The sequence below is a fragment of the Fringilla coelebs genome, assembly GCF_963513975.1.
Source record: "Fringilla coelebs genome assembly, chromosome: 5".
Taxonomy (NCBI): Eukaryota; Metazoa; Chordata; class Aves; order Passeriformes; family Fringillidae; genus Fringilla; species Fringilla coelebs.
Window position 1 is genome coordinate 64,294,056 of NC_140033.1, and position 24,547 is coordinate 64,318,602.

Genomic DNA, 24,547 nt, shown 5'->3' on the forward strand with positions numbered 1-24,547 from the left:
CTGTGCATTTCTTAAAACTAGTAATCAAAACCTTCTGCTAAAAGTTTGATGGCATTAATCTTTCCTTCATGCTGTTCAACCAGAGCTTCCTGTCTCTCACATTCACCTCTTCCCACAGATCCTTCAAGCCTCCTTTTTTTGGTGCAGGACGAATTGAATTGTGCTGGGCTACAACTGAGACATGCTGAACACCTCATCTGAATGACAATGGGCTGTGACTTTTCTAGCAAATACTCTGCAAAAGGGACTCAGGCTTTTTGACTCGTATTTCATAGTGAAAGAGCTTCAAATTAAAAGTAATCTAAATAGCTGCCTAGAAAGTCCTGTATTAAAGATGTGGATACTGCTCAGAGCTGGGGCCTTAGAACTCACTAAGAATGAAGTGAAATACCAACAGGCACATTGAGAGTTCCCTCTTTTCAAGGGAAAGCTCCTTTCAGCTCTCCTAATGTTTTAGCCACAAAATAAATCTTGATAGGGAAACAAAACTGTTGGTAGCACAGGTGGTCCCAGTAAACTGCCCAGATTCCTAAGTCTGGTTGAAAAGGATATGCACAATTTTACCCATGATGTATTTATTTTGTGTAAAATATACCAGTATATTTTTCTCGCCTTACATTTCTTGGAGGACAGGAAATGTAAGAAGAGGAAAAAAAAAATCTAAGAAAAACATGTAAACAGAAAGGACTATGTGATTTGTTTAGATCTCTAGAAAATCAAAACATTGACAAACATCACGTGGAATCAGAAGAAGGAGAATTGAATGCCTCTGAATGTTTTTCCATACTGGAAAATTGACTTCCTGCTCCATTTGCTTCTCTTTCCTGCTTTCAAACTGGATTTTTTCAGAGATAAACTAGTAATTGAATTTTCCTCTCTGCTGCAGCACAACCAACTCAGAGTCCAACACCTTTTCTCGATGGCCACATTCCAGAGGAGACATTTATATTTAGTAATATTTTACTAAATATAAATTTAACGTTTAATATTTTAAAATTTGGAAAGCAATACATTCCCATACATTCACCACCTGCTGGTTTGAATGGGAGGAGATCCACGGCTGTCTGAGCCGATGAGCTCTTTGCTCTGCTGGTGACACCATGGCCAGCACTGACCTGCAATATCAGTGTTAGTGCCTCCAAGACCCCAGGAATTTCAGTGCTCTCTTACAGCAAAAGTTGGAGCTGATTTGTAGAGGAATTTTTAACAGAGAGCCTCTCCCATTTGGCTACCAGGCCTTTTCCAACCTTCCACTGCATTTGATTTCTGAGATGCTCGAAGAGGAATTTGGCATCTTCCTGCCTTGGGATAAATCAGCAGGAGGAGAAGGGGCAATAAAAGCAGTATAGAATTGAAAACTCTGTTTCCTGAAGGGCTTGAGTGTGGGGTGGCAGGCAAGACAATGAGTGTTAAAGTTCTGAAATTCTGAAAGCGTGATTCAGTTCATAAAACCCCAGTTGCTGAGCACTGGAGGGGAACAGGGTTTGGCTGCTCATATGCTTATCAAGCACAATTCCCTGATATGCTTATCAAGGAATATGTTATTATCATGGAAAAACGTGTGACCCAAAGGTGACTGTCCTTCCAGAGCTGGGCAAGGCCAGTCGTGTCTGACACCGTTAGCAACGACTGTGGCCGAGGGTGCCGAGTGCCCCCCCGGGCAGCCAGCAGGTGACACCGATTTGTGCCAGCGTTGTTGATCTGCAGGAGGGTGGGAAGGCTCTGCAGAGGGACCTGGACAGGCTGCACGGGATGAGGGTGAGCAAGGCCCAGTGCTGGGTGCTGCCCTTGGGCCGCAGTGATCCTCAGCTTGTAGGGCTCTGTTACAAAATCGGGGGCAGAGGTTCTTGGTTGACTGTTGGTGTCGGTTGCTTCTGGCAGCCCTTCAGTTGTCCCTTGGGTCACCCATAGACCTGCAGAACTTTTGGGCTTGTCCTGCTGTGAAGGGTCAGCCTTGCTGCTGCTTAGGTTGAAGGCCCCTGACCAAGGTAAGGACATTCCCCATCTCCCTGGATTTTCTCCAGAGCACAGAGATGCTCGGCAGCTGACTGCAGCCACATGTATTGACAGTGCTGACAAGACAAGCTGAGGCTCCATTGCTGGAACTCAAAAAGCTCCCCCATCCCTCCCCCAACCTCTCATCTCATCTGTCTGAGGACACTGACCTCCTCCCTCAGTATTTTCCTTCTGCTTCAAAGCTCAAGGTCAAGTCAAGGATGCAGGGACCCTTTGGTCTGCTTTTCTGACACTTCCATGGACATCAGGAAGTACAGCTCATTTCTGGGATCAGTGGGGCACGTTCTGCTCACTCAGTTTGCAGCTTACCTGCACTGGTGGCATGGCACCTCAGTCTCCAGCTGTGAACAGGACACTCATCTTTCTGTAGACAGAAATGCCTGTCTGAAATACTCAGGCCTTTCCTAAAAAAATCTGCATGAAACTTAATGTTCTCTGCCATGACACATTGTGTCTCCATATATTTCTGACCCTTTTCTCTGAAATCTACTGCTCTAAGGAGTATGAAAACTACTCAGAGTTATCTTTTACTGATTACTTTGGGCTTTTCACACACACAGAGTTGTTCAACAAAACCTTTTCTCTCCTCTCTGTCTGCAGCCTGAGCAAAAGATGTAGCCGAGTTTTCTCACAGCATGGATAACAGCAGTGGTCCTGTTCTTCTCTTTACCTTGTTCCTGCTGCCGAACACGAGCAGCCCCAAAGCCTCCTCCCCTCCTGCTGGCTACGAGATGGGAGAACCTCCAGGCCCAGGAGCTGGCCCCAGCAGGAACCACTCTCTGGTAGAGTATGGGCTGAGACCAGGAGAAATCGCAGCTGCCAGCGTGGTTTGGGGAGTGCTGTGGCTGATCTCTGTCTTGGGAAACTTCCTGGTTTGCTTAGTGATCCACAGGAGCAGGAGGACACAATCCACCCCCAACTACTTTGTGGTGTCCATGGCCTGTGCCGACCTGGTGAGCAGCGTGGGGAGCGCGCCCTTCCTGCTGCTGCAGCTGAGCTCCGGGCGGTGGGTGCTGGGCAGCGGCGTGTGCCGGCTGGTCAGGTACGTCCAGTACCTCACGCCCGGCGTCCAGATCGATGTGCTCCTTTCCATCAGCGTGGCTCGATGCTACACTCTCATCCATCCCCTGAGTTTCAGAGTTTCCAGGGAGAAAGCCAAGAGAATGACTCTGGTCTCTTGGCTCTGTGGCGCTGTGTTTGCATCACCGGCCTGTTTTCTCTATGTCTCCAGCAGTGACCACCACTGCAACTTTTTCCTCCCCAGTTCTGAGCTAGGAGCCACCTATGGTATCCTCCACCTCTCAGTGCTGTTGCTTTTGATCCCATCACTTCTCATTATCCACTACTACCAGAAACTCTTCATCTACATTTGGAGAAGTGGTACTGAGGACACAGCTGAAAGGAGGACAATGAATCTTGTCTTAAGAAGAAAAGTGAAAACTGCCAAGATGTTTTTTATCTTTGTCTTGAATTTTCTCCTGTCCTGGCTGCCTTTCTTCATGGTACAGTTGTGGCACCCACAGGAAACAGACTACAGAAAGAGCTCCTTGCTTTTCCTGGCCATCACCTGGATCGCTTTCAGTTCCTCAGCCTCTAAACCAATCCTCTTCTACATCTATGATGCAAACTTCAGAAGAGGAATGCTAGAAATTTGTTGCATGTGGAAGTACCACAGAAGCAACATCTACACCATTGCCACCAGTTCCAGGACAGCTGAAAATAATCGCATTATCCCAGCCCAACCTCACCAACCTCACTCCACCTGTGATGATTTTAACAGAGAAGTCAAGGAGCATGAGCTTGCCAGGCCTGGCACAAATCCCACAAATACATTTGCCAAGAGTGTTTCATTACTTTGAAAAGGAATGGATGAGCTGTGGAGTGCTATGTTCCCCCAGAAGAAGGAGGATCTTTCACTCTTTTGAAGCAATAAATAGGTACATATTTTAGACCAGCTCCTAGGGTAGAAAAAAAATAAATGTTCTGTATTATTTAATGGCTTGGGTTTGATGCATTTCTTCTATTTTTTTTCAGTTTTCATGTTCTGCTTTGGGGAACACCTTTCCTGGAATCTACAAGAGTCCTTACACTGTCTTTCTGTAGGGAGAAAAGGAAAAGAAAGAAATAAAAGAAATACCGCTTCTTACAATCCCTGTAAGGGATGGGCCATAGTGTAGAAACGCTTAAATCCCCCCAAAGCCATCTAGGCTTCCTTCCAGTATGTCCCTGGGAATATTCCTGCACTGGGCTTGTCCCTCTTGTTCAGACCCCTCTGGTCTGGTGGATGGGTTGATGTTGGGTTAATGGTTTGACTGGATGATCTAAGAGGTCTTTTCCAACCTAAACAATTCTAAGATTCTGTCTCCTTCCAGTCTTCCTGTGCCTCCATTTCTCTTTGGGAATAACCTCCTCCTGGAAAAGTCGCAGCAGATTGTTTCAGCAGGGTTGGACAGCAGAAGGGGTCCCTGGATGAATTTCCAAGTCGCAGCTTAGGACTCCTCCTCCACACAGTGGAGGAGCCTCAGGCTCTGCCATCCTGGGGCCTGTTTGAGTGTGTGGCTGCGGAGCCACAGAGCCATGATTCATTCCTTTGCAGGGAGTCATGGAATATCCTGGGTTGGAAGGGAGCCCTGGCCCTGCACAGACACCCCAACAATCCCACCCTGTGCATCCCTGAGAGTGTCATCCAAATGCCCCTGGAGCACTGGCAGCCTTGGGGCTGTGGCCATTCTCTGGGGAGCCTTTCCCTGATATCCATCCAAAACCTCCCCTGAACCAGCTCCAGCCATTCCCTCAGGTCCTGTCTCTGGTCACAGAGAGCAGAGATCGTATCTGCCCCTCTGCTGTCCCTTGGGAGGAAGCTGCAGACCCTGCTAAGGGCTTCTCTCAGTCTCCTCCAAGTCAGTTTTCTCCCCTCACAACTAAAAATACAACTTCTCAGTCACTGCATGCTGTTTGTCTCCCCAAAACAGGCACAGGCTCTTTCAACAACCTCTGTAAAGCAAAGCTCTGTAGATTTTTTTCAGGAAAACACAAATGGATTTATTCCTGGAAACATTTTCCCCATGGAAACAAGATGGTGACTCTGTCATGTGTAAATCTGGACTAGGTAGTGCTGCTTTTCTTAAATTTCAGCTTTTTTTCCTGTGCCTCAGGACATGTTTGTGCAGATGTTAATTGGGTTTTTTGGTACCAATATGCTTGTGCCCCTGGCTGTGCCCATGAGTTCTGGTTTTAATCAGTTTGTTTCATATTACAACAGGGCTGTAATGTATTTTACCCTCTCATTACTAATACAGCATCTCACAATGACTTCGTCCACTTTAGCACAATTATTGGTCAGAACGCGTTATGAACGATAGACAGTAATTACTACTGCCAATTAAAGAATAAACTTTGCAATTGCAGATTTCCACAAGATATTTGGTAATTTTACAAATTTTGAGGTATGGAATGTCCATCCATTGTTAACAGCTGATGGAAAAAGGACAAGGAAAGAGATGATGGAATTTTTTGTAGCAGCGTTTGATAATTGCTCAAAGCTAAGATTAATTATTTAAATTATGTAAATCTTTGTATTCTCAAAGTTAATTTTGAAATGAACAAGTCCAGAGATCAAAGACAGTGAGGCATCTGAGTGAGCCTTTGGGCTTGATTACCCAAAAAAAGTTGAATCTATCCTGAACCTGAAAATTGAGTATTTTATATCCTGAACTAAAAATTGAGTTGTTAGCAGTAGTAAGGTGCATGGACACACCTCTAGAGGGTACACATTCCTCATGCTGTACACATGGGATATAAAGTGGCACTAAATATCACATAATGCATTCATAAGTATCTCTTATAAATAATAACTGCTTTTCCAATAAAAAAGAGTAAATATTTGCATCTTCATTTTCAGTGTATGTGTCAGATGTACCCCATTGCCCTCACCATGAGGAGTCATTGTCAAGGCAGAGAGAAACTGGGAGAACAGAGAGGATGCTCCTATGCATCCTCAGGACAGACACTTTGCAAGTCAGTTTGTGCACCTAAATACCAGATGGAGAGTGGTGTTAGTGCTCAGGGTTGGAGAACTGTTTGGTTTACAGTGGTACTTAATATAATTAGTGCATTTTACTCAACAATGCCTCAAGCCAGTCTTACTGACCTTCTGAAGTCCAGCTCTATATTCTCACTATAACATTCTTACTTAGAAGCCACTCAGAATTTTATCTCATTTTCCACATTAGGGTAACATAAGAAGAGACCTTTTGTTGAAAGCATGTAGTGCCAGTCCCAGAACAAGATCAGCTGCAGGTCTTACATGTTTGTTTTGAGTTCCTGTTTCATGTCTTCAGTGTGGGTCACTTGCATGTCCTGGGTTGCAGTATCAAAAGTTATTGATTTATTTTAAAATCCTCACAAAATTTTCCTGGTTTTCCTAGAAAGAAGCCAGTAAGTCACAATTATTGTTTACAAGTCAACTTTCAGTAGAGTGTGCTGAACATGGATCACTCTGATCCATGTTCAGCACGCTGCTGCTTTTGGTAAATTTTACTCCAGATGAACATCAAATAAACACTCTCCTGCTCAGGAGGGTGCTCTTAAAGAAACATTTATGGGATGTTCTAGTTGCTAGAACAAATAGCTCTCAAGCTCACTCTCTTCTTCCACAATCCTTACTTCCAAGTCAGCTTCTTTTCTACAACAAATTTTAAACAGATCTTATCACAGATACCTTTATTTAGATTTACTGGATTCCAGTGTGCTAAACACAGTCCCAGATTTCCAAAAGGTGGACAAAACTGAAGTGCCTGAGATGCCAAGTGTCTTTGCTGAGCTCATCATATCCAGCTGAATATGTTAATTCTGGGATATATATGTAAATGTAGGGTCTGCTTCTCTGCTGGAAACATCCTGGGTGACATTCTGAGCACCCAGAATGGTGGAGCGGTACTCACCAGGGAGCTCTCCACCCTTCTGTGTGCAGGAGAGCTAAGTCAGCTGGGCTTACTGGGATTGCTTGGAATGCAGTGGGAAGACCCTTGGCCAGCCTTTGTGCTTGTGCTCTGCAGAACACACACTAAGCCTGACTTTCTGGTCATGCTGGACATGTGCACTGCATGTTATGTGCTCTGGAATCAGTGAGGGGTTTAGAAGTGCCAGAGAAAGCAATAGACAGCTCTCTCAAAAAATTACAGGAGGTGGAAGTAAGAAGTAAGAAAATATGCTCTCCTTTGAGGGTGAGGTAAATAATTTCAGAAGAGTTACTGCCTGAGGCTCCAGCTTAGCTGAGAAGGAAGGTAAAGTAGACCTGGTACATCATTAACTAAATTCTTAATGTACCAGTAAAAGTTCAGTTTACTGCTCTTTAATATCAGCTTGGTAATAAATTGAAGGTTGTATAAAAGAGCCCACAGCTCACAGAAAAGAAGCTTTGTGGAAATTTTAGATTAAATTAATAGAATGTCTTAGTTGACTTTTTTAAACTCATACATGTGAAAATGCCCAACTGCACTTACCCTGAAAGGATCATTGTCATCTTTTCAAACTGCCTCTTCAGTTATAACACACAATTCCTATGTAAAGAGTCTCTCCTGAAGCAATAGTTCTATTTTGGTCAATCTTTTCAGATATACTTGAAATAAGCACCCACTTTTCATGGTATTCTGTTACAACCCTAGAACCAATAACAGTATCCTTTTCCTCCAGTGCATCACTAATGATTTAAACAAACCCAATCAAACAATGCTGGGACACTTAATATAATTGAAGAAAGGAATCAAGTAACAGCTGAGGTTCACTATGCAAGAATTTATATTGCCTCTTATTATGTGAAGGTTCTCTGTGGCTCCTATCTGGTTACCTCTTCAACAGTGACCATAGGGAACCTGTTTCATGCAGTAATTTTGTCTTCCTTTAATGCAACATAAGCATAACAACAGATACTTTGCTCTACATGGTAGCAGATTATTTTAGTTCATCTGCTTTATCAATATCTGGATATTGAAAATGTTGTGGCTTTTATAAAACTGTACTATGATTTATAATTAAAGAATTCTGCTGGCCTAGTGAAGAACACTTAAACTGCACACCTAGATTGTCCAGGTGGAATTACACGAGAAGAGTGAAATTTGGCTGCATCCTTCTTAAAATGACTCTCATGGAATGCACTGTAGTTATTGTTTGATTTCCCATAGGGCGTCAAATGGCAAACATGGGATACTGGCATTTGTCCAATAGAAATTAGTGCTCTTGAAACTTTGCTGAACTATGGAATCAAAACCTTTCCCAGTTCCAGCCGAGGAAAACACACTTTGTAAGCTCTTTCACCCAGTTCTTCAGCTTTCATCTTCCCCCCTCCTTGTTGTGAGAGGCAACCTAAAATAGCAACAGGATACAGAGTTAAGAGACTGAGGCACAGAGTATATATATTCTTCAAGGAAAACTGAAATGTACCCTGAACGACTGTGGAATAAGAGTTAAGCCATGCAAGTGATTTGCTTATCTGAGATTTTTCACATACACATGCACACATACACAAAGATAAGCTGAATACTTGACGTCCTTGCTGAAATTAAAAATGCGGGGGTTTTTTAGGGGATGTGTGTTGGATGGCTGTGGACTCATCAGGACTCATAAAAATGAGAGAAAAACAGGACTTGGAGTCCCTCCTAGCTACCTAATGGTGGTAGATGAGATTTTTGTGAGGATGGGGGTCAGGGGCAGGGCAGGGGGTTGTTGGGCAGGGTCTCTTTGCTCTCTCCAGGGTGCTGAATCCCATGGGTACCACTGAACATCCTTCGGAAAGGGATACATCCTCAGGGAATGGTTCCAGTACACAATGGTTTTGTTTTGGGATGGTTATGGATGTCGGTTATCAGTGGGGTTTATTTTAAAAGAGCTACCTATTTTCCTCTGTCTGCATAGTCAAAAGTGGCTGAATAGCTTTTTAACCAACCAGTCAAAAGCAGAACTAAAAATTTTCAGAATAAAATTTAGGCCTAGGTGCTTAGAATGTTGATGAATTTTCAAGAAATGAAAGGGACAGGTGTTGTAGGAACAGGCAGACAAACCTGAAAGTTGCTGCTAGTTTCCCCTCTAATGATCGTGTAAATTAATTGATTTTTTTTTTTATTTCCAGCAGGCAGATAGAGTTTATTAGTCAGCATAACAACAATAGTTTAAATCTTACTGTATGATTTAGTATAAGTTTTATACATTTATGACAATTCTAAGAGCTATACATTCATGATACGCATCATATTATGAGGTTGACATTTCACATCCCAGCTGTTAAGAAATTCAGGCATTTCTTGAAGAAATTGCATCTTCTGTTCATTTTTCCAAGAAAATGTTTTAGTTTTAGTTTGAGCAAAGAGGAGAAAACCTTCATAAGTACAGGAGTCAGGTTAATTTCTTACAGGCATTCTGTCATGGAAATGAGAGATTTATGGAATTCTTAGACACTACTTTGGGTCAAGCAGTCAGCCTTGTAGACTATCTATGTTAGTACAAAAAGAATGAAGCACTGCCAGCACTCATAAAAGGCAATTTGTCACATCATATCTTTCCCTGTGTGGTAAAATGCTACAATACACTTTCTTTGGAGAGAAAGGAAGCCCAGTGTCTCAATCTGGACATGCACCATCTTTCCAATACCACAGCGTACAAGTCATGATAATCTTAGTTTACGTTCAGCATATCCTTGTGAAGGAGAATGATGGTGTTCATGGTGCACATTAAATAGACTGCCAAGTGCCCACCAGGCTGGAAAGCTGAATCAGAGAGCAAGGGCTGGAATTTTGCCCCTTTAAAGGCGTTTTGGGTACCACCAGCTGGAGCCACACAACTCGCTGGGTTTGTGCCCCAGTGTGATCACTGTTAAGATCCCACAGCTGGCCCAGGGGGCTGTGTGGCACTCAGCAGTGCCCAGCTCCTGGCTATGAGTGCTGGCAGAGCTGCAGCTCGCAGATCCAGAGCAGATCTTCAAGAGCACTGATGCAGAGAGCTTACGTCCGGAGAATGGAATTCGGGATGGACAGAGGGGCGCGGGAATGTTTTCCAAGTCTCATCTATTATTTACCCTTCAAGATATTTTCTAGCATTAAGGGTTCCATGTTATCTGTCTCTTGCATGACTCATTAACACTTTCCTTCTAAAACACAGCCCCCAGAGGAGACAGTGATGGGTGGTGCCAGTGGTGCTGTGTTTAGGTTTGTCTCTGAGAAGTGCCTCCTCCTCAAGAAGGGGCTCAAAGATGCATCTCAGAGCCAGACATTTCTCTGTGCCTTCCCATCCTGGCCTTCTGGTGATAAATTCCCAGGTCTATTGCTAAATGCAGTGCTGTCAGGGTGAGGAAGATGTGCTCTCTGAGCACAGGGGTGGCACCAGGCCCACCAAAATTAAACACATGAAGTGAGCCCAGCCACAGAAATCACGCTCCTGGATATATACAATTGCAGGATGCTGTGTGCATCTATAGTTACCAGTGAACACTTCAGCATTTAGACATCCCTGAAATCATGCCTTTGATGTAGGTCATAAATTAGTGAGGTTACTAATTGCCTTTTGAGGTTTTGACCCAAAGATGCAATATACTGGTTTTGGGGGATGGGGGGTGTGTGAAGGAATGAGTTTAAATCTTCCACCTCTCAGTCTATTAAAATCTTATCATTAAATCATCTCCTCCTCAACCACTAAATAAGAGTCAGGTTCTCTGCTTTCATTTCTCCTGGGGTTTCAACCCAGTTGAGTTTTTGCATTTGCAGTAAAGCTGGGTTCTACTATTCCCTCAAAGGAAATTTATTTTTAACCTTAAAATATCCACGAAAATGACTTCTTAGTTGGTTGGTGGTTGGTTGGTGGTTGGTTGGTTGGTTGGTTGGTTGGTTGGTTGGTTGGTTGGGGGTTTTTGTTTGGTTTGTTGGGATTTTTTTCAGCATTTTTTTTTCCCCCTCCATACTTTGGCTAGCTTTGTGGAACTTGAGTAATTACATTCAGGAGAGGTCAGAGGTAAAGAGAGATGGAAATTTTTCCATTTAGCAAATTACTGTCTGGAAAAGTTAATAGAGCAGAGAGTATAAAAGTATTAATTGATGCAGCAAGCATTTCAGGAAGAAGCAAAAACCTGGAGAAGGATTTTTGTAGCTCCTGTCAGGTATCAGTTCTCAGTGACCACTCACCTGCAGTAGTGTGTGGAATAATGTATTCAACTCTGTGCACAGGGTAAACTGAGCAACACAGCATCCAAGGAAAATGTTCTGGATGTGTTGGCTTTTAGATCAGACTACATGTATCATGTATCAAGAAAAAAAAGAACTAGAAGGGTTTGGGTTTTTGTTTTGTTTTGAAGTTTTTGCAGTGGCATGGAAATATAACTAGGAAACTAAGAAATAACTTTCTGGAATAACCTTTTCAAGGAAAGAGATGCCTTAGCCCCACGAACAATTATGATAAAAAGTGAAGACTATGTGCAATGGCAGCATTCCCCCACTGATGATAACCATAGGGTGAAAGGGGTACCTTTGTTCCATTCTCAAACTCCTGGCTCTGGAAAAGTGGGAAGTTTGGAATGTTGGCATTGCAGACAACAGTCTGATTTCTGTTACAAGAGGGAGGAAAGGAGAGAAATAGCAGTATTCACTTTCTCCTTCCTGATTAGAAAGGTCAACAATAAAATGGAGAGTTGGTTGCTGGAATGGTTATGTTTGGGATTCTCTTCCTCCCAAATTAATATAAAAAATGACCTGGAGCTCAAAAGGGCAACAACATGAGAGAGCCCTGATTTTCCAGTACTTGGTGTAACAATGAAGTGCTGCTTTTGGCTTTGTCAAAACCTTGATGGAAAAAACCCTGAGCAACTGAAACTGCTGTTTAGATTTTCCCAGTATGAAAGGAGGATGCAGACCCTCCAGCTTGCCACAGGCATCACCTAATTCAGTGTTTAAAGATGTGCAGTAAGGAAAGGCTGCTTTTAATGCATTGCAATGAAGTGTCTGCAGATAAGAAAAAGACTGGGAGGGAAGTTAAGCTGTTGCTTGTGATTGCTGGCTTTGACAGCAGGAAGAGACAGAAGTAACTTCTCTCTGAAATCATCCAAACTGTTCCCGATTCTTTGTGTGCCTTTTGCAAGGGCAGCCATATAAGGCAGCCCAAAGGGAGGGCCCCTGCCTTGCTCAGGGTGGGACTTGGGGAGCTGTGGGCAGAGCCGGGCAGCAGCTCCTCTCCTGCACCTCTCCAGGGACTCCGCGGTGAGCGGCAGCCGCCAGGAGAGGGACACGCCTGGAGAAAGTAGGTGCTGATTGCCAGCTGCTTTCAGGGTTTTCTGTGCCGTGTCTGTGGGATGCTGTGTGTGGATGGAGCAGCCCAGGAAAGGTGTTCCAGGCTTGCAGCTCTGCCTTAGCCAGCCTTGTCCAGGCAGCCTCAGCACTCCAGAGTGAATGGGTGCTCTTGGAGGTGTTTCTCAGGGACCTGCTGAGGGCTGACTGGGATGAAGGGCTTTGGGATTTAATGTTTGCACCCTCCAGCTGTTCATCAAGAGAAATGATGAGGGAAGGGATGTATTTCTCTCTTCGCACTAGGACTGGTGTGGAAATGTGAACTGATGCTCACCTTTCCATGAGCAGTGTTAAGAAATGAGCCATGTGTAGGAAAGTCTTGTTAAAATGAATACATGTAAATACTTTGTGGAATAACTTGGAGGGCTCTGTTCAGATGTACTGCACTGGGAGTTCATTCACTACACATAAGGAGCTTTAAGCAACAGCAAAAAATAGGCTTAATTTTAAAGTGGGGGGGGTGTGAATGCTGAAATTGTGTCTCTAAAATATTCTACTGATGCTAAAGTAACTCTGAATGTGGGGTGTAAGAAATAAGTCAGTTCAAAAAAAGACATCCACTCTCAGTCCTACAAAATTATTAATGTTGCGGCTAAGAAATTGCTGCTCTGTATTAGCAGAAATTGAATTCTGCTTTATGAAATACATATTGATCTAGAAGAACCCTATTGTCTTTTCTATTTTGTCTAGGTATTTGTTTGAGAGTAGCAAAATTATCTGCAAACATGAATGAGCATGGAGAAAATTGAGGATCAGGCCAGGGATCTATTTTTGATCTTTTCCCTTGTACCAATATTAACCTCCTAGTATCAGTAATCATTAATGACATCCTCATTTTTACACTTGAGAAAAGTTGCTCCAGAGTACTGTGGACTGCAAGATTGGGCCCTGTGAGGTGACTGAAAAAAATTATTTAAGTCTTAAATTCTTCCTGTGATATTCATGCTCTAGATAAGTTCTTCTGAGGGTGGGTGTTGAAGGTCAAAGCCTCATTCAGGTGTGTTTTGGGCAACACTTCATTTCTAATCAGGACACTTCAAGAACTGCTCAGCCTAAAGTAATCTTGTAGAATCAACTCTCTCTGCTGCTGCACAAGTGTTGCGCTGTGTAAATAGTTCTAGACTTTCTTCTTAACAGTGTTATTTTGAAATTAATTTTCTTTCCTTCCTCCAGAAGTCTCAGCCTCTTTCCTTTCCCACACTCCTGTTCCTTCTGTTGTTACTATCTCATAGGTTTTTCTGACTTAATTTCAGAGGATGTGAGTGACAGCAGGTGACAGGCTGGCAGCTCGCACTTGTGTCACAGAGAAGCTCCATGCTAACAGCACAAAGTCATCTTATCAGCTGCTGGAGAACCTTGGGCACGGAAGACATCCAATCCCTCCTTCATGATTTTAAATATTGATCAGAGACAGCAATACCTGGGTGTTGTTGCAGGATGTCCCACGGTGGTGCAGAAACTGCTGCGTACCCGCTGTGTAACCACCGTGGGCAGGATCAAGACTCCACTCTCCAGCTGAGCACTCTGAGTGGAAATAGCAAATCTGCAGCATTGTTGGAAGTCAGGGGGAGCCTCAGCACCATGCAGTATTCTCCTGTGGCACTGCATGCAGAGCCCTCCATGGATAAGGGAGCCAGGATTCCCCAGAGCCCCCGGGAAGGCACAAAGGCTGCAGCCTGCTCGGACAGTGGAGCCCGGACCATGGAGTGCTTCCAGAGCCAATATCTGACCAAAACCAGCACCCAGGGACACGTCTACAACTTCCTGGAGAGGCCCAGTGGGTGGAAGTGTTTTATCTATCATTTTGCTGTGTAAGTACCTACATTTTCACATGATCTGTGGTGTAAGAAAAATCTGAAACTGCCCATTTAATCAGCCGGGAATCAGTACTTGATCTCCTGTGCTCAAAACCTGTTCCATGAGTAATCCTCTTAAGGCAGTGGAAAAGCCAGGTCCTCAAAGAATCAGCCAGTATATCCAAAATCATTTCCAGAGAAGGCTTTTTAGTCTTCAAATGATCTTTGTTTTCAAGGATGTACATGTGTATTTGGAATTTCTGAGGGTAAGTCCTCTGTGCTCCTGGCAGATCTGATTGCTGATTGAGCTGCTTTACACTGTTCCAGCTTCAGACACTGCATTTTTTAGCAGATGTGGCAGGTCCAGCTGTGATGAGACACATTCTGCTCTTTTAAGTTTGTTTTGCTTATGTTAAAGAGCCAAAACAAGTAATTTGTTAGACAAACATATAACATTACTAATTTGAATTGATTTATAGTTGTGAACATGAGTACAAACTTAGTGAAATGTTTTTCATTATACCATGTATGTAGTACATGCAGGGAGGCAATTAAGGCTTCCATTTACCCTTGTAAAGCAGTGGTTGATATATTAATCCAGCTGTTACTGTTTTCTTTGGTTGCTTATGGTATCTGTCAAGCTTAGCAAGACCTCAATTACTGTTCTGAATGCTGCTTAACAGAAAGATAATTTGTCATCTGAGCTGTAGAAAGGGTCCAGTTGTGCTCTCACTGAGACCAGAGCAAGTTTTACTGGCCAGCTGAGCCAAAAGGCCTTGCTTTTATTATAACATTAGCATATTTCCTAAAGAAATGCAGAGTGTTGAAATTACTCTGTTTGTCTGAGATAAACTATGGCCTGGTTGTATTTTGGGAAAAAACCCACTATCAGTGGCTGCAGTCAGGAACAGCCCAGAGAAATATATGGTGATTCTAGGGATGAACCCTAATCCTTCTATTTAGCATAAAATAGTCTCATTAATACTTGCTTCCTTTCCCCCCTCAATATCATATATGTATTTTTGAAAGGATTTTTTGAATAATGAAATTTCTCCAAGCAAAAAGATAAAGCCTCTTTCAAGGACTATGCTTATAGCATGCTTTATTTCTAAGGACTAAAAAGACGTGATTTGTGTAGATTTAAATATATGAATAGTCATGATTTAAGCCTAGTTGAGAGCTACTAATCTTGCTAAAATTCATTTGTTTCATCATCTGTGTTGCTTTTATCCCCAACTGAGGTTGACCTTTAATATGCACTTTTTTTATTCTGAAATGGGCATTAAAATAAAGCAAAAAAATCTATACACCCCCTCAGTACTAGAAAATTAGAGAAAATACTGGTAATACCAACAGCAACTGTTTTTTTAAGGATTCCTACAATTTACATGAAAGAATATGTAAATTGAGTGCTCTTAAAAGTTATTTGTCTTTGAGGCTCCTGGAAAGGAAACATTTGAAACAGCTTTTGGCAAGCATTTTGTCTCAAGGATATTTTTGCTAATAATTATCCCAGTAACTACATGATGTGTTCATTTAAATAACAAGTTTCTGTTTTGGAAAGAACATGCCTTATAAGATTATATATCATTACTGCAAAACATTGTTAAGAAATAAACTACTAATCTAAAATACACTTAATTTTATAATTAGAACAACCTGTAATTTATTTTTAAACAGCTTCCCGTGTTTTATGTGTGGGTTTGGAGGTAACTTAAGTGCAGCTGATTGATGGTGATGATTATGACTATTTTCCTAACAAATCCAAACTTTCAAGTACATGGCTGATATTTGTGTAGCCTGGAGGAGCTGGATGTGTTCTGTCCCTTCTGTCCTTCATGTGCCACAAAGATCAGACAATTTATTTACAGACTTGGGGGAACTTTCTGTCCAAGAGGGACTGGAGTCTGCTCTGATCTGGAGTCAGTTCTGCTAGAAAGAACCTGACTGTCCAAAACAAGGCAAGGTGAGGGAACAGCAAGTGCTCCAGGCGGTGACCTCTTCTCATTCTGAAATTACCAAGATAATCACTGGTAACACTTGTAGAAAGTTTCTTTTAAGGGAATAAGCTCAGGGTTTTTAAGGAACTTTATAGCAGTTTTAGAAAAGGGAATTATTTTTGCCTAATTAAATCTAGAATTTGTATTATTTTAGTGGAGTTATTGGAGTTTTAGTGGAGGTTGAAATTATGGTTTCAAAACAAAATGTTTGAAGGGGTGAGTGGGTTTACTTGAGAATCCCTCCTGATGGTCTTGAAAACCTCCTCATTTTGGATACTTTTTTGGTTTAGGACTGTGAAATACTTCACTTCCAAAAAGCCCAGTAGAGTAGAGGATTTCACTTAGCAAGAGCTGAGACCTTGAGAAGCAGCTGCTTCATGAACTGGTGATGTATTGATCCAAACCCTGCAATTCCTGTGGCTGTGTAAGAGCCTTGGGGTGTTGGAGATCACCTGTGTAAGAGCCCAGCTATTTGCTGTGAGGTCCTCAGTCCAGAAAAAGCAGCCTGTGCCTGGCTTGGATTAATTTCTAAACTCAGCTATGCACTTGCTTAAATCATGTCCAAATGTCAGGTATTAGGGTATAACCCTCACATTTTGTCTCTTGAAAGAAAAATACGACATGCATTGGTGATGAGTTATTTATGGCAGTGACCTTACTTGGCAAACCTACACATTTAAATCATCTAATTGCAGTGGAGTCTTAATTATGTGATGGGTATATTTCTGAAGCCTGCATCCATTTAGTGACTGCTGGAATGGCTCCACTGTAGGCTGGAATGTTGTGTCCACCTGGCTGGCTGTCACTTATCACTGTTCTGTGAGCCGCAGAGGCCACCTTGTGTCAGCCCGGGGTGATGTCGCAGTGTGGGTTCCCGGCAGGAAACCCCTGAGTGTGCCCACGATCCACAGTCTTTTCTCCCTCAGTTACACCCTGCACACTACAGTCCAGCCCCCTTTTCGTATCTTTTCCATTTCTCTGGAGCATGCAGGGACTGCTAATTTTGGTCTTTTGTGCTGCTCTTTCATGGGTAGATGAATTTTTCAGTTAAAAAGCCAGAGACTTAGAGGGAACCTGGGTTCCTTTGGACCAAGAAGTGAGGGAGCAAGACAACTGGCTAACACTGAGCATGGTGAAAGAAGGTGGAAGGAGAACCTGGGACTGACACTGAGGTCCAGGTGGTGTGGTGGAAGCTCAGACTGGTGCCAGTGATGCTGAAACTGGAGGAAAACAATACAGGAACAGAGTAGCTCAAGACCAAAATGAATCTGACTTAAGCAGGAGGCACAAAAGAAAGAGGAAAAATAGGTTGTGGAGATCAGAAAGCTGGATGCAGGCACAAAGGGGACAGCTGAAAATGGTCAAGAAGCTCAGAGAGCCACTGGGAGGAAGAGGGGTAGGACATGACAGATGGGAGCTAGGGAAAGCGGGGGTGTGGAATTCATGATGGGACAAGGAACCTTTCACCCACAGGCAACTAATTTGAATCTTGTCCAAGTCAATAGTTCAAGAGAAGAAGAAGCAGTGATGGCTGTGGGGAGATCCAAAAGGAGCTGTTGGTCCCAGTCCAGTTCTTAACAAATGGATGTCACATCACCCCTGGAGTCAGCACAGCTGGAAGGGCTGCTGGAGAAACCACAGGCTGGCTGGGAGTGGAGGCAAGTCCAAGGCAAGAGGGAGGTCCAGGACAGGGACTCTTAACTGTGTTCTCAGGCCTGCCATTTTCTTGCTGTGTAACACTGCAAAAGCTTAAGTGAGAACTTGCAGCTGATCCAGGTCACTTTGTACTGTTTTGGCCATTTGTTAAATGAGTGTTAGACCTTGCTCTCATTCAAAAGTTAGAGCAGCCTTTGTATCCCATAGCCTCCTTTGGGATGAGGTGAGCAATGAGGTAACAGCTCATTGCTAACAAGCCAGCATGGGTTCTGCTCCTCTCCTCCACCTCCAGCACTCAGCTTGCTCCTGCCAGCTGAAATTGCCCTTTGATGGTTAAACCTGGAGTTACACTTGGATATCCAGTTCAGCTTCTGACACCAACAGAAGCCTACCCCAGTGGGAAAGAGTGGATGGTCTTCAGTCAGGTTAGAATTGCACATGAAGCACCTTGAAACACTTCCCCACTCTTGTTTTCTCAGTGGATCAAAATTACTTGTTGAATTTCATATAAAATTGTGCACAATAATTGCAAAGTAACATTGCAAATCATCTGGCAAGTACTGCAGACCACCTGGTTTGACTGCAAAACATTTCATAAATGCAGATTTTGGGTAGCCATAAAGTCTGCTCTGCAGGCTGCCTTGAAATTTCTGGGGAAACAACTCCTCCAAATGGTGACTCAGAGAGGGTAATGGCAGTTGCTCCAAAATATTCCTATGGGATGCTGCCTGTCTCTGGGAATTGTGTGCTAGACAGGGAAAATGTCTTCCCTAGAGTATGGTTTCCCAAGAGCTGGCAGGGTGGTTTACCAATGCCAAAAGGTTTTGGTGCCCCTCTGTCACCTTCCCTTCTTCTCTTCTGGACACACACTTCTGCTGCACAACTCGTGTTTCTTCTGGCACTCACTGGAGCCCTCCTACGCTTCATCAGCTCCCTGTAACGGCAGGAATCTAGATCAGCAGGAAATGAGGAGCTTTTGGGACCTGAAGGAGTTGCAGCATGTCAGCAAGTGGTCTGATGGGGCTGCAACCAGCGCTAACACAGTTGGCCAAGACTGGAATGGAATGAGGCAAAGTTCTCTTTCTTTTTCTTCTTTTTTTTTTCCCACCAGAGAGCTTCGGTGTGGGCTCAGTTTTATATGAAAACATGCCCTAGATTTACTTTGTTACCCCTCTCCTCCTCCAGACTGACTCCCACAGCTCCTTCAAAGAGAAGCACATGTGCGCACACACACACACACACACACACACACACACACACCTACCTGTCCCTGGCAGCTTGTTGAAAAAAACCCCTCAACTGAACAATTACTGCTGAATAATTAAAAGTGCCTGATCCTTCCAAAAATGGGAACAACATCAATAACACCACGGACTTAAGACTTCATGAGGAAAGTACAAAAAGATCAAAAAACATGTTTATAAAAGGAGGGGGCTAGGCAGCAGAGGGTTTTTTCCTTTAGAAAAGATTCTGTGTACCAATGTCTGTGTCACTGTGAGTAATACATAAACAAGCGAACTCTGACTATTTGGACAAATTAAAAATTGCAATTTTTTCCTATTATTGTTTCTCCTCAGACTTTGCTTTCTCAGGTTTTTTTTACTTCCTCCAACTCCATGTAAGAAGTGCTAGTTGTGTTCTGTTAATGAAATTGCAGAAGTTCAGAGCCACCATTCTGGCTGATATTCCATTTTTGTTTGGCGTACAACTGTTGCTGATGTAAAGAACTTTAAAAGGCAAAAAATGTAAGGGTCTAGTGGTTCCATTTAATGGGGCACTTGCCTGCATATATTTTGATTCTTGGAGTGTAGCATCTCTTTTGTGAACTGAAATAAGTTAGCACAGTGTTCTCCAGCTCCTGTTTTTATCTGGAAATGAAGCATATAACCCATTATTTATAACTGTTTATCTCAAAGGGACTGTCAAATTCCCATTTCTGTCCTTTCCACAATTATCTCTAGAATGCAAGCAGATATTTTGCTTTTTGCAATGATGTGATTGTAATATGACCAACACAAGCAACAACTAAAGTTCAGAGTAATTATAAGCACATGGCTGCTTTTGAGATTCTGGCTTTGACCTTGATGTCACAGCTTAATTCTGGACATGGTGTACTTTCATAAAAGTAAGGCTTATTATTATTATTGTTATTATTATTATTACTCATTACTTATTATGTTTAGGGTGTTTCTTGCCAGCATAACAGTTACTTATTTGGAATTTTATATAGAAATGTCACTGACAAAGTTTTCAGTTTAGAACTACAATGGCTGCTTTTCATCTGTGTACTAATTACTGAGAGGTACTAATCAGCTGTCTCTGATGACAAGCTTCAGTACCAAAAGAGGAGCAGTATTGAAGAGAAGAAACTTATTCATTAAAGTGGGATGTTCCTCTTGCTGCTTAGAGTTGCATGGATGAGATGACAGAATGGCTGAAGTTGCTAATGAAAGTATGCTGGTATTAAAGAAAATTGTCATTAGGGTTCTGTAAAGTTCCAGGATTTGGTTGTTCTAAAAATACATGGAGGTAGTTATTAATTTTTAACCTCTCTTCCTAAGGAAATGAGGTTTCTGAAACCACACTGTCTGAGCATGTCTATCTGAAAGGGCCTTACCAAAAACCTTTGAGCCAGCTGGCGAGTTCCAGCTAACATGGACAGGGGATGAGACATGTCAGAGTTACTGTGCTTCTTCTCATTTGGTTAAAACAGACATTTGTCTAGAGGAGAGAGAAATTAATATCCCCAAGATGAGAATACTTCACTTTGAGGTCCTTTAGATTGTTTGGCACCAAGGAGTCTTTTCAGGAGAGAGATGTTACGAAAGTTCCTAAGGAAGAACTTGGATCTGGGAGTACTTTGTGTTAGGCACCGTCGCCTAACCACAGGGCACAAAGCCACAGCATGAGTAAGTTCTGTTTTCATTTTTTGAATTATTGATGACTTTTTCCATCATTTCTGTAAGAAATTCAATCCATCTTATTCTAGAAGCTCAATTTTGTAATAATCTGAGCAATTAATATACATTAACATCTGCACCCCTAGCTAATGCTGTTTCTGTAGTGAAAACAAATACTGTAGCCTGACATTGCTATGGTGCTGTTGATGGAATTTGGTTATGCTTTTGTGGAAAAAAAAAAAAACAACCTCTGTTTCTTACAGAAACCAGCAAAATAAATAGACATTCCTTGGTATTAATGTTACAATTGCTCATGAACTTGAGGACTCCACATGGTACCCAGTTCAAGAAGAAAAGTGATGCTCAAGCTGGCATTAACTCAGTGGATGTATTTTCACAGCATCATTATATACATTTGTTCTTTCCCCTTTCTTCTTCTGAACCCAAGAGACATTATTTAATGTGAGTACTATGAGGAAGCTGGTGTTGCATTTTGAATGGTGGTTGGAATTTCCTGTTCCCTTGGAGGCATGTCCTAAATCGCATGCCAAAACCTACTGACTTTTGTGTTACAGTCAAGGTTGGTGATAAAAGTATCAGAATCATCAACACTGAAGTCATGATGATGGACTGGTTTTGTCACTGTTTAAAGAACTGATTATGTCTCTTCTAGAAAGTCTTAGCTGTAGAATCAGAATGGAAGATTGCAAAACATGCAAAGATAAAAACAAGAGAAACACAGAAGCACAGGCATCAGTGGAAGATACGGGCGGTCAGTGGAATCAAGGAGCTTAAGTCCCAGGAAAGGCAGGGCATTAAATAAAAGGTTTCAGTAAGATCAGTGCTCTTGGTGATTGTAAGGGATGCATGAATGCAATTTGTCAGTTTTGAAGTACTGCCAGATAAACTCGTAGAAAAAGCAAAATCCAAATCTTAGTGCTCTTCAAAGAACAGCAATTAAGTTAGGCTGTCAAATGTTTGGAAATGTGAAGTGCTCATTACTAATGGAGCTGTGGATGTTTTATAAATAACATCCAACAGCTTGGGTCAGTAGATCCAGAAAGTTGGTTTCATCTGGGATATTTTTTTGTAGGATGTGTGGCTCATGCTGTGGTTTGAACAGAATTGGTTTTAGCTGTTGATCCAGCCCTGTTTGTGATGAATTCTGCATAGGCAGGCATTTCACTATTTGTAAGTGAAATTTTAAATTCCCTTGGTGTTGTAAAAATATTGACTTACTATTTCTGATAGGAAGCAGGAAGGCAACTTCATATTACGAGCAATGGGGCTATTGGGCATTTCTGGGTGCAACCCAGAAGAGACAGCTGAAAACAGATATCCTCAGTATAGACATGCACTAGGTGGGATTTTCCTTTGGTAAAGGGCTTCAAAGCTCTGAAAATATTTTATTCTGGGGTAGAAAAATGAAAATCAGATATGGCCAAATTTTCTGCTAGGCATGCTCCCTGTAGTAGAGTCCAAAACTAGGCAGGTTTCCATTAAAATGTGTCTGGTCTCCTTCTCCGCTTCTGCTGAAAGCAACACATTCCCAGACTATTTCTAATTTTAACAGATTGGTATTTTCAGCAGTAAAATTGTCCCTTTACCAAAATTTCCAACCAACTCTAATTTGTGTATGATTACATATGGATAAGCACAGGACCATTCAAAGACACATCAACCCTCAGGAGCCTGGAAACAGATTTATGAGAGAACTGAGGGACATCAAAACTTGCCCACAAAGGCACAGGGGCAACCTTCTCTTCATGATCTAGAAACTCCTTTGGATAACAAAAATATGTAAGGACCAGGAGTGAGGTTTTATTCAGACCAGCAGGAATGTTTTTCAGAAGCACATGGCTATTGAACATGAGACAGTGGAGTTCCATTTAGAAGAAAGTGTTTCATTCACTCAGGAATGAGGACATGCAGTTTTAGAGTATGAAAAAAGAAAAAATGCTCTCCTTACTTTTCCTGCCACAAAATGACCAGTTAAAATAGAAAGCAGCCCATGCTGCTGGAGCCCCTCAAAGAACTTTCTGTTTGCTAAACTCATTTATTGTCCCTAACAACAGGCTGACTTAGAGATTTTGGTCTCCTTTAGACAACTCTGTAGTCTGTCATCCAGGAAAAAGCTGAAACTCCAATGGGTGTAGTTCCACATAGATTTAGTTGGACATATTAGCCTAAATTCAGTCCATTTTTCTTTTCATTAAGTCCAGCTGAAGCAACTGCATTTCTTCTCCCCTACTGTGATAGTGGGCTAGAACATTTTGGCTTAGTTTCTTAAACTCATGGGACAGTTTGGGTTGGAAGGGACCTTACAGATCATTGAATTCCACCCCCTACCATGGGCAGGGACACCTTCCACTGAAGCAGCTGCTCAAAGCTTCTGGGGAAGATAACAGATAAAATAAAGGATTATCCAAGGAATCTAAAAGGCAGGTTTTCCATGTACTTTGAACTGGACCATGTAGAAGCCATTTGTAGTTATCTACCTGGAGGGCTTTCACAGAGTGAAGAGAGGCACAGTAGCTCAGTTTTGAGGAAGGAACAGGATACATCTGGTTGTGTTAAGATTATCAGCAACCCACGGTCCAGGGCTCTCAATTCTACAGAGCATGGGTTTAAATAGCTTTTCCATAACAATTTTTTGTTGATTTGCTTTCATTTTAAAGCTCATATTTTTCTAAAAGTGCTTTTTTCTCGAAACAAAACTTTGCAGAGTCAACAAAGTTTGGTAAAGCCCAGAAGGCCACAAAGCTACTGTTTTGTGCTTGGTTGCCAAGGAGTATATCTCTCTCTGTGAATTTACAAGTTTGTCCCCTCCCCACCCATCCCTTTTTTGTTGTCCAAGAGATAACATTCCCACGAGCATCTGGTATATCAGCACTTCAAGTACACTTATCTGCAGGAGATAAACACAAAGCCCCACATGCACAGTTTTTGCTAGAAATGGAATTATTTGCTGCAAAACTTAAAAGGAGGAATTATTACTACTCCGTTAAGAACTTCCATTAGGCTTGTCTTCCATGGAAAATAAGTTTGTTGCAGCATGACCTTTGAAAGGTTCACCCTGGAGAAAGTGCTTGACATCATTTTGCTCTCAGTGTTAAGTTAACCTCCTAGTTCCCAGTGTTTGTAGCCTTCAGTGAAGGTCAATAAATCTATTAAACAGAATTTGTCCCTAGCTACAACAGCAACAGAAACATGTTTCCAGTCACACCAGCTACTCTCCAAAAGGAAGCAATGTTTAGGAAGACCAGGACATAAAGAAGCAATAATCTGTAGCTTTTAACAGGACTGCCTCTTTAATCTGGTTAACACATGGGAGAGATTTAAGGATGATGGTCTAAAAGCATTGATGAGAAAGCAGTTGTATTTTTGTGTATACCTGAGGCTTAAGGAGTTGAGGAGAAGTCAAGAAATACTAAAATTTTGTTCACATTAACAAGGTGTCTCTTGGGAAAGCATAACACTTCATCTTCTGTAATTGTGAAAGGTGTTATGTGAGAATCTGAAACCAAAGGGGAGGTTCTCAGATACTCCTCTTTCCTCTCATAGGTAAAATATTTTTTTTTTCTGCTCAAAGAGAGAATGAGAAAGTTTCTGCAAGTAGGTGAATGGGAAGAAATTTCCATCCTCAGAAAAAAAAAAGTTGGAAAAGAAAGACAGGTGTTTTGAGAGGAAATACTTCACTATTTTTAGTAGCTCTGTGGCAGAAAAGGGAAAAAACTATTTGCGGAAGTAACAGCTCAGGTTGTGGCTCAACATCCTCAAGAATCACAGAAAGACTGAAAGAGAACAAAGTACTAGAAAGGAGAACCTCAGTTCCTTTAGGATAGGAAAGAGTAGAC

At 42.2% G+C, this 24,547-nt stretch overlaps 2 protein-coding genes across 2 annotated transcripts in view; both read left to right on the forward strand.

Moving 5' to 3' along the window:
* Window positions 1-2,651: 2,651 nt before the first annotated feature.
* LOC311153538 (putative G-protein coupled receptor 19) lies at window positions 2,652-3,875 on the forward strand (the record flags this gene model as incomplete). The annotated part of the gene is made up of 1 exon (XM_084205469.1): window positions 2,652-3,875. One exon carries the CDS (start codon window positions 2,652-2,654, stop codon window positions 3,873-3,875), a length of 1,224 nt encoding a protein of 407 aa, XP_084061595.1.
* Window positions 3,876-13,775: 9,900 nt separating this feature from the next.
* The window catches only part of LOC311153539 (potassium voltage-gated channel subfamily KQT member 1-like), a gene marked incomplete at both ends in the record, with an annotated part of 408,184 nt that continues 397,412 nt past the window's right edge, over window positions 13,776-24,547 (forward strand). Inside the window, 1 exon segment of the mRNA XM_084205470.1 lies at window positions 13,776-14,149. Within this exon segment, the coding sequence (XP_084061596.1) occupies window positions 13,776-14,149 (374 nt within the window).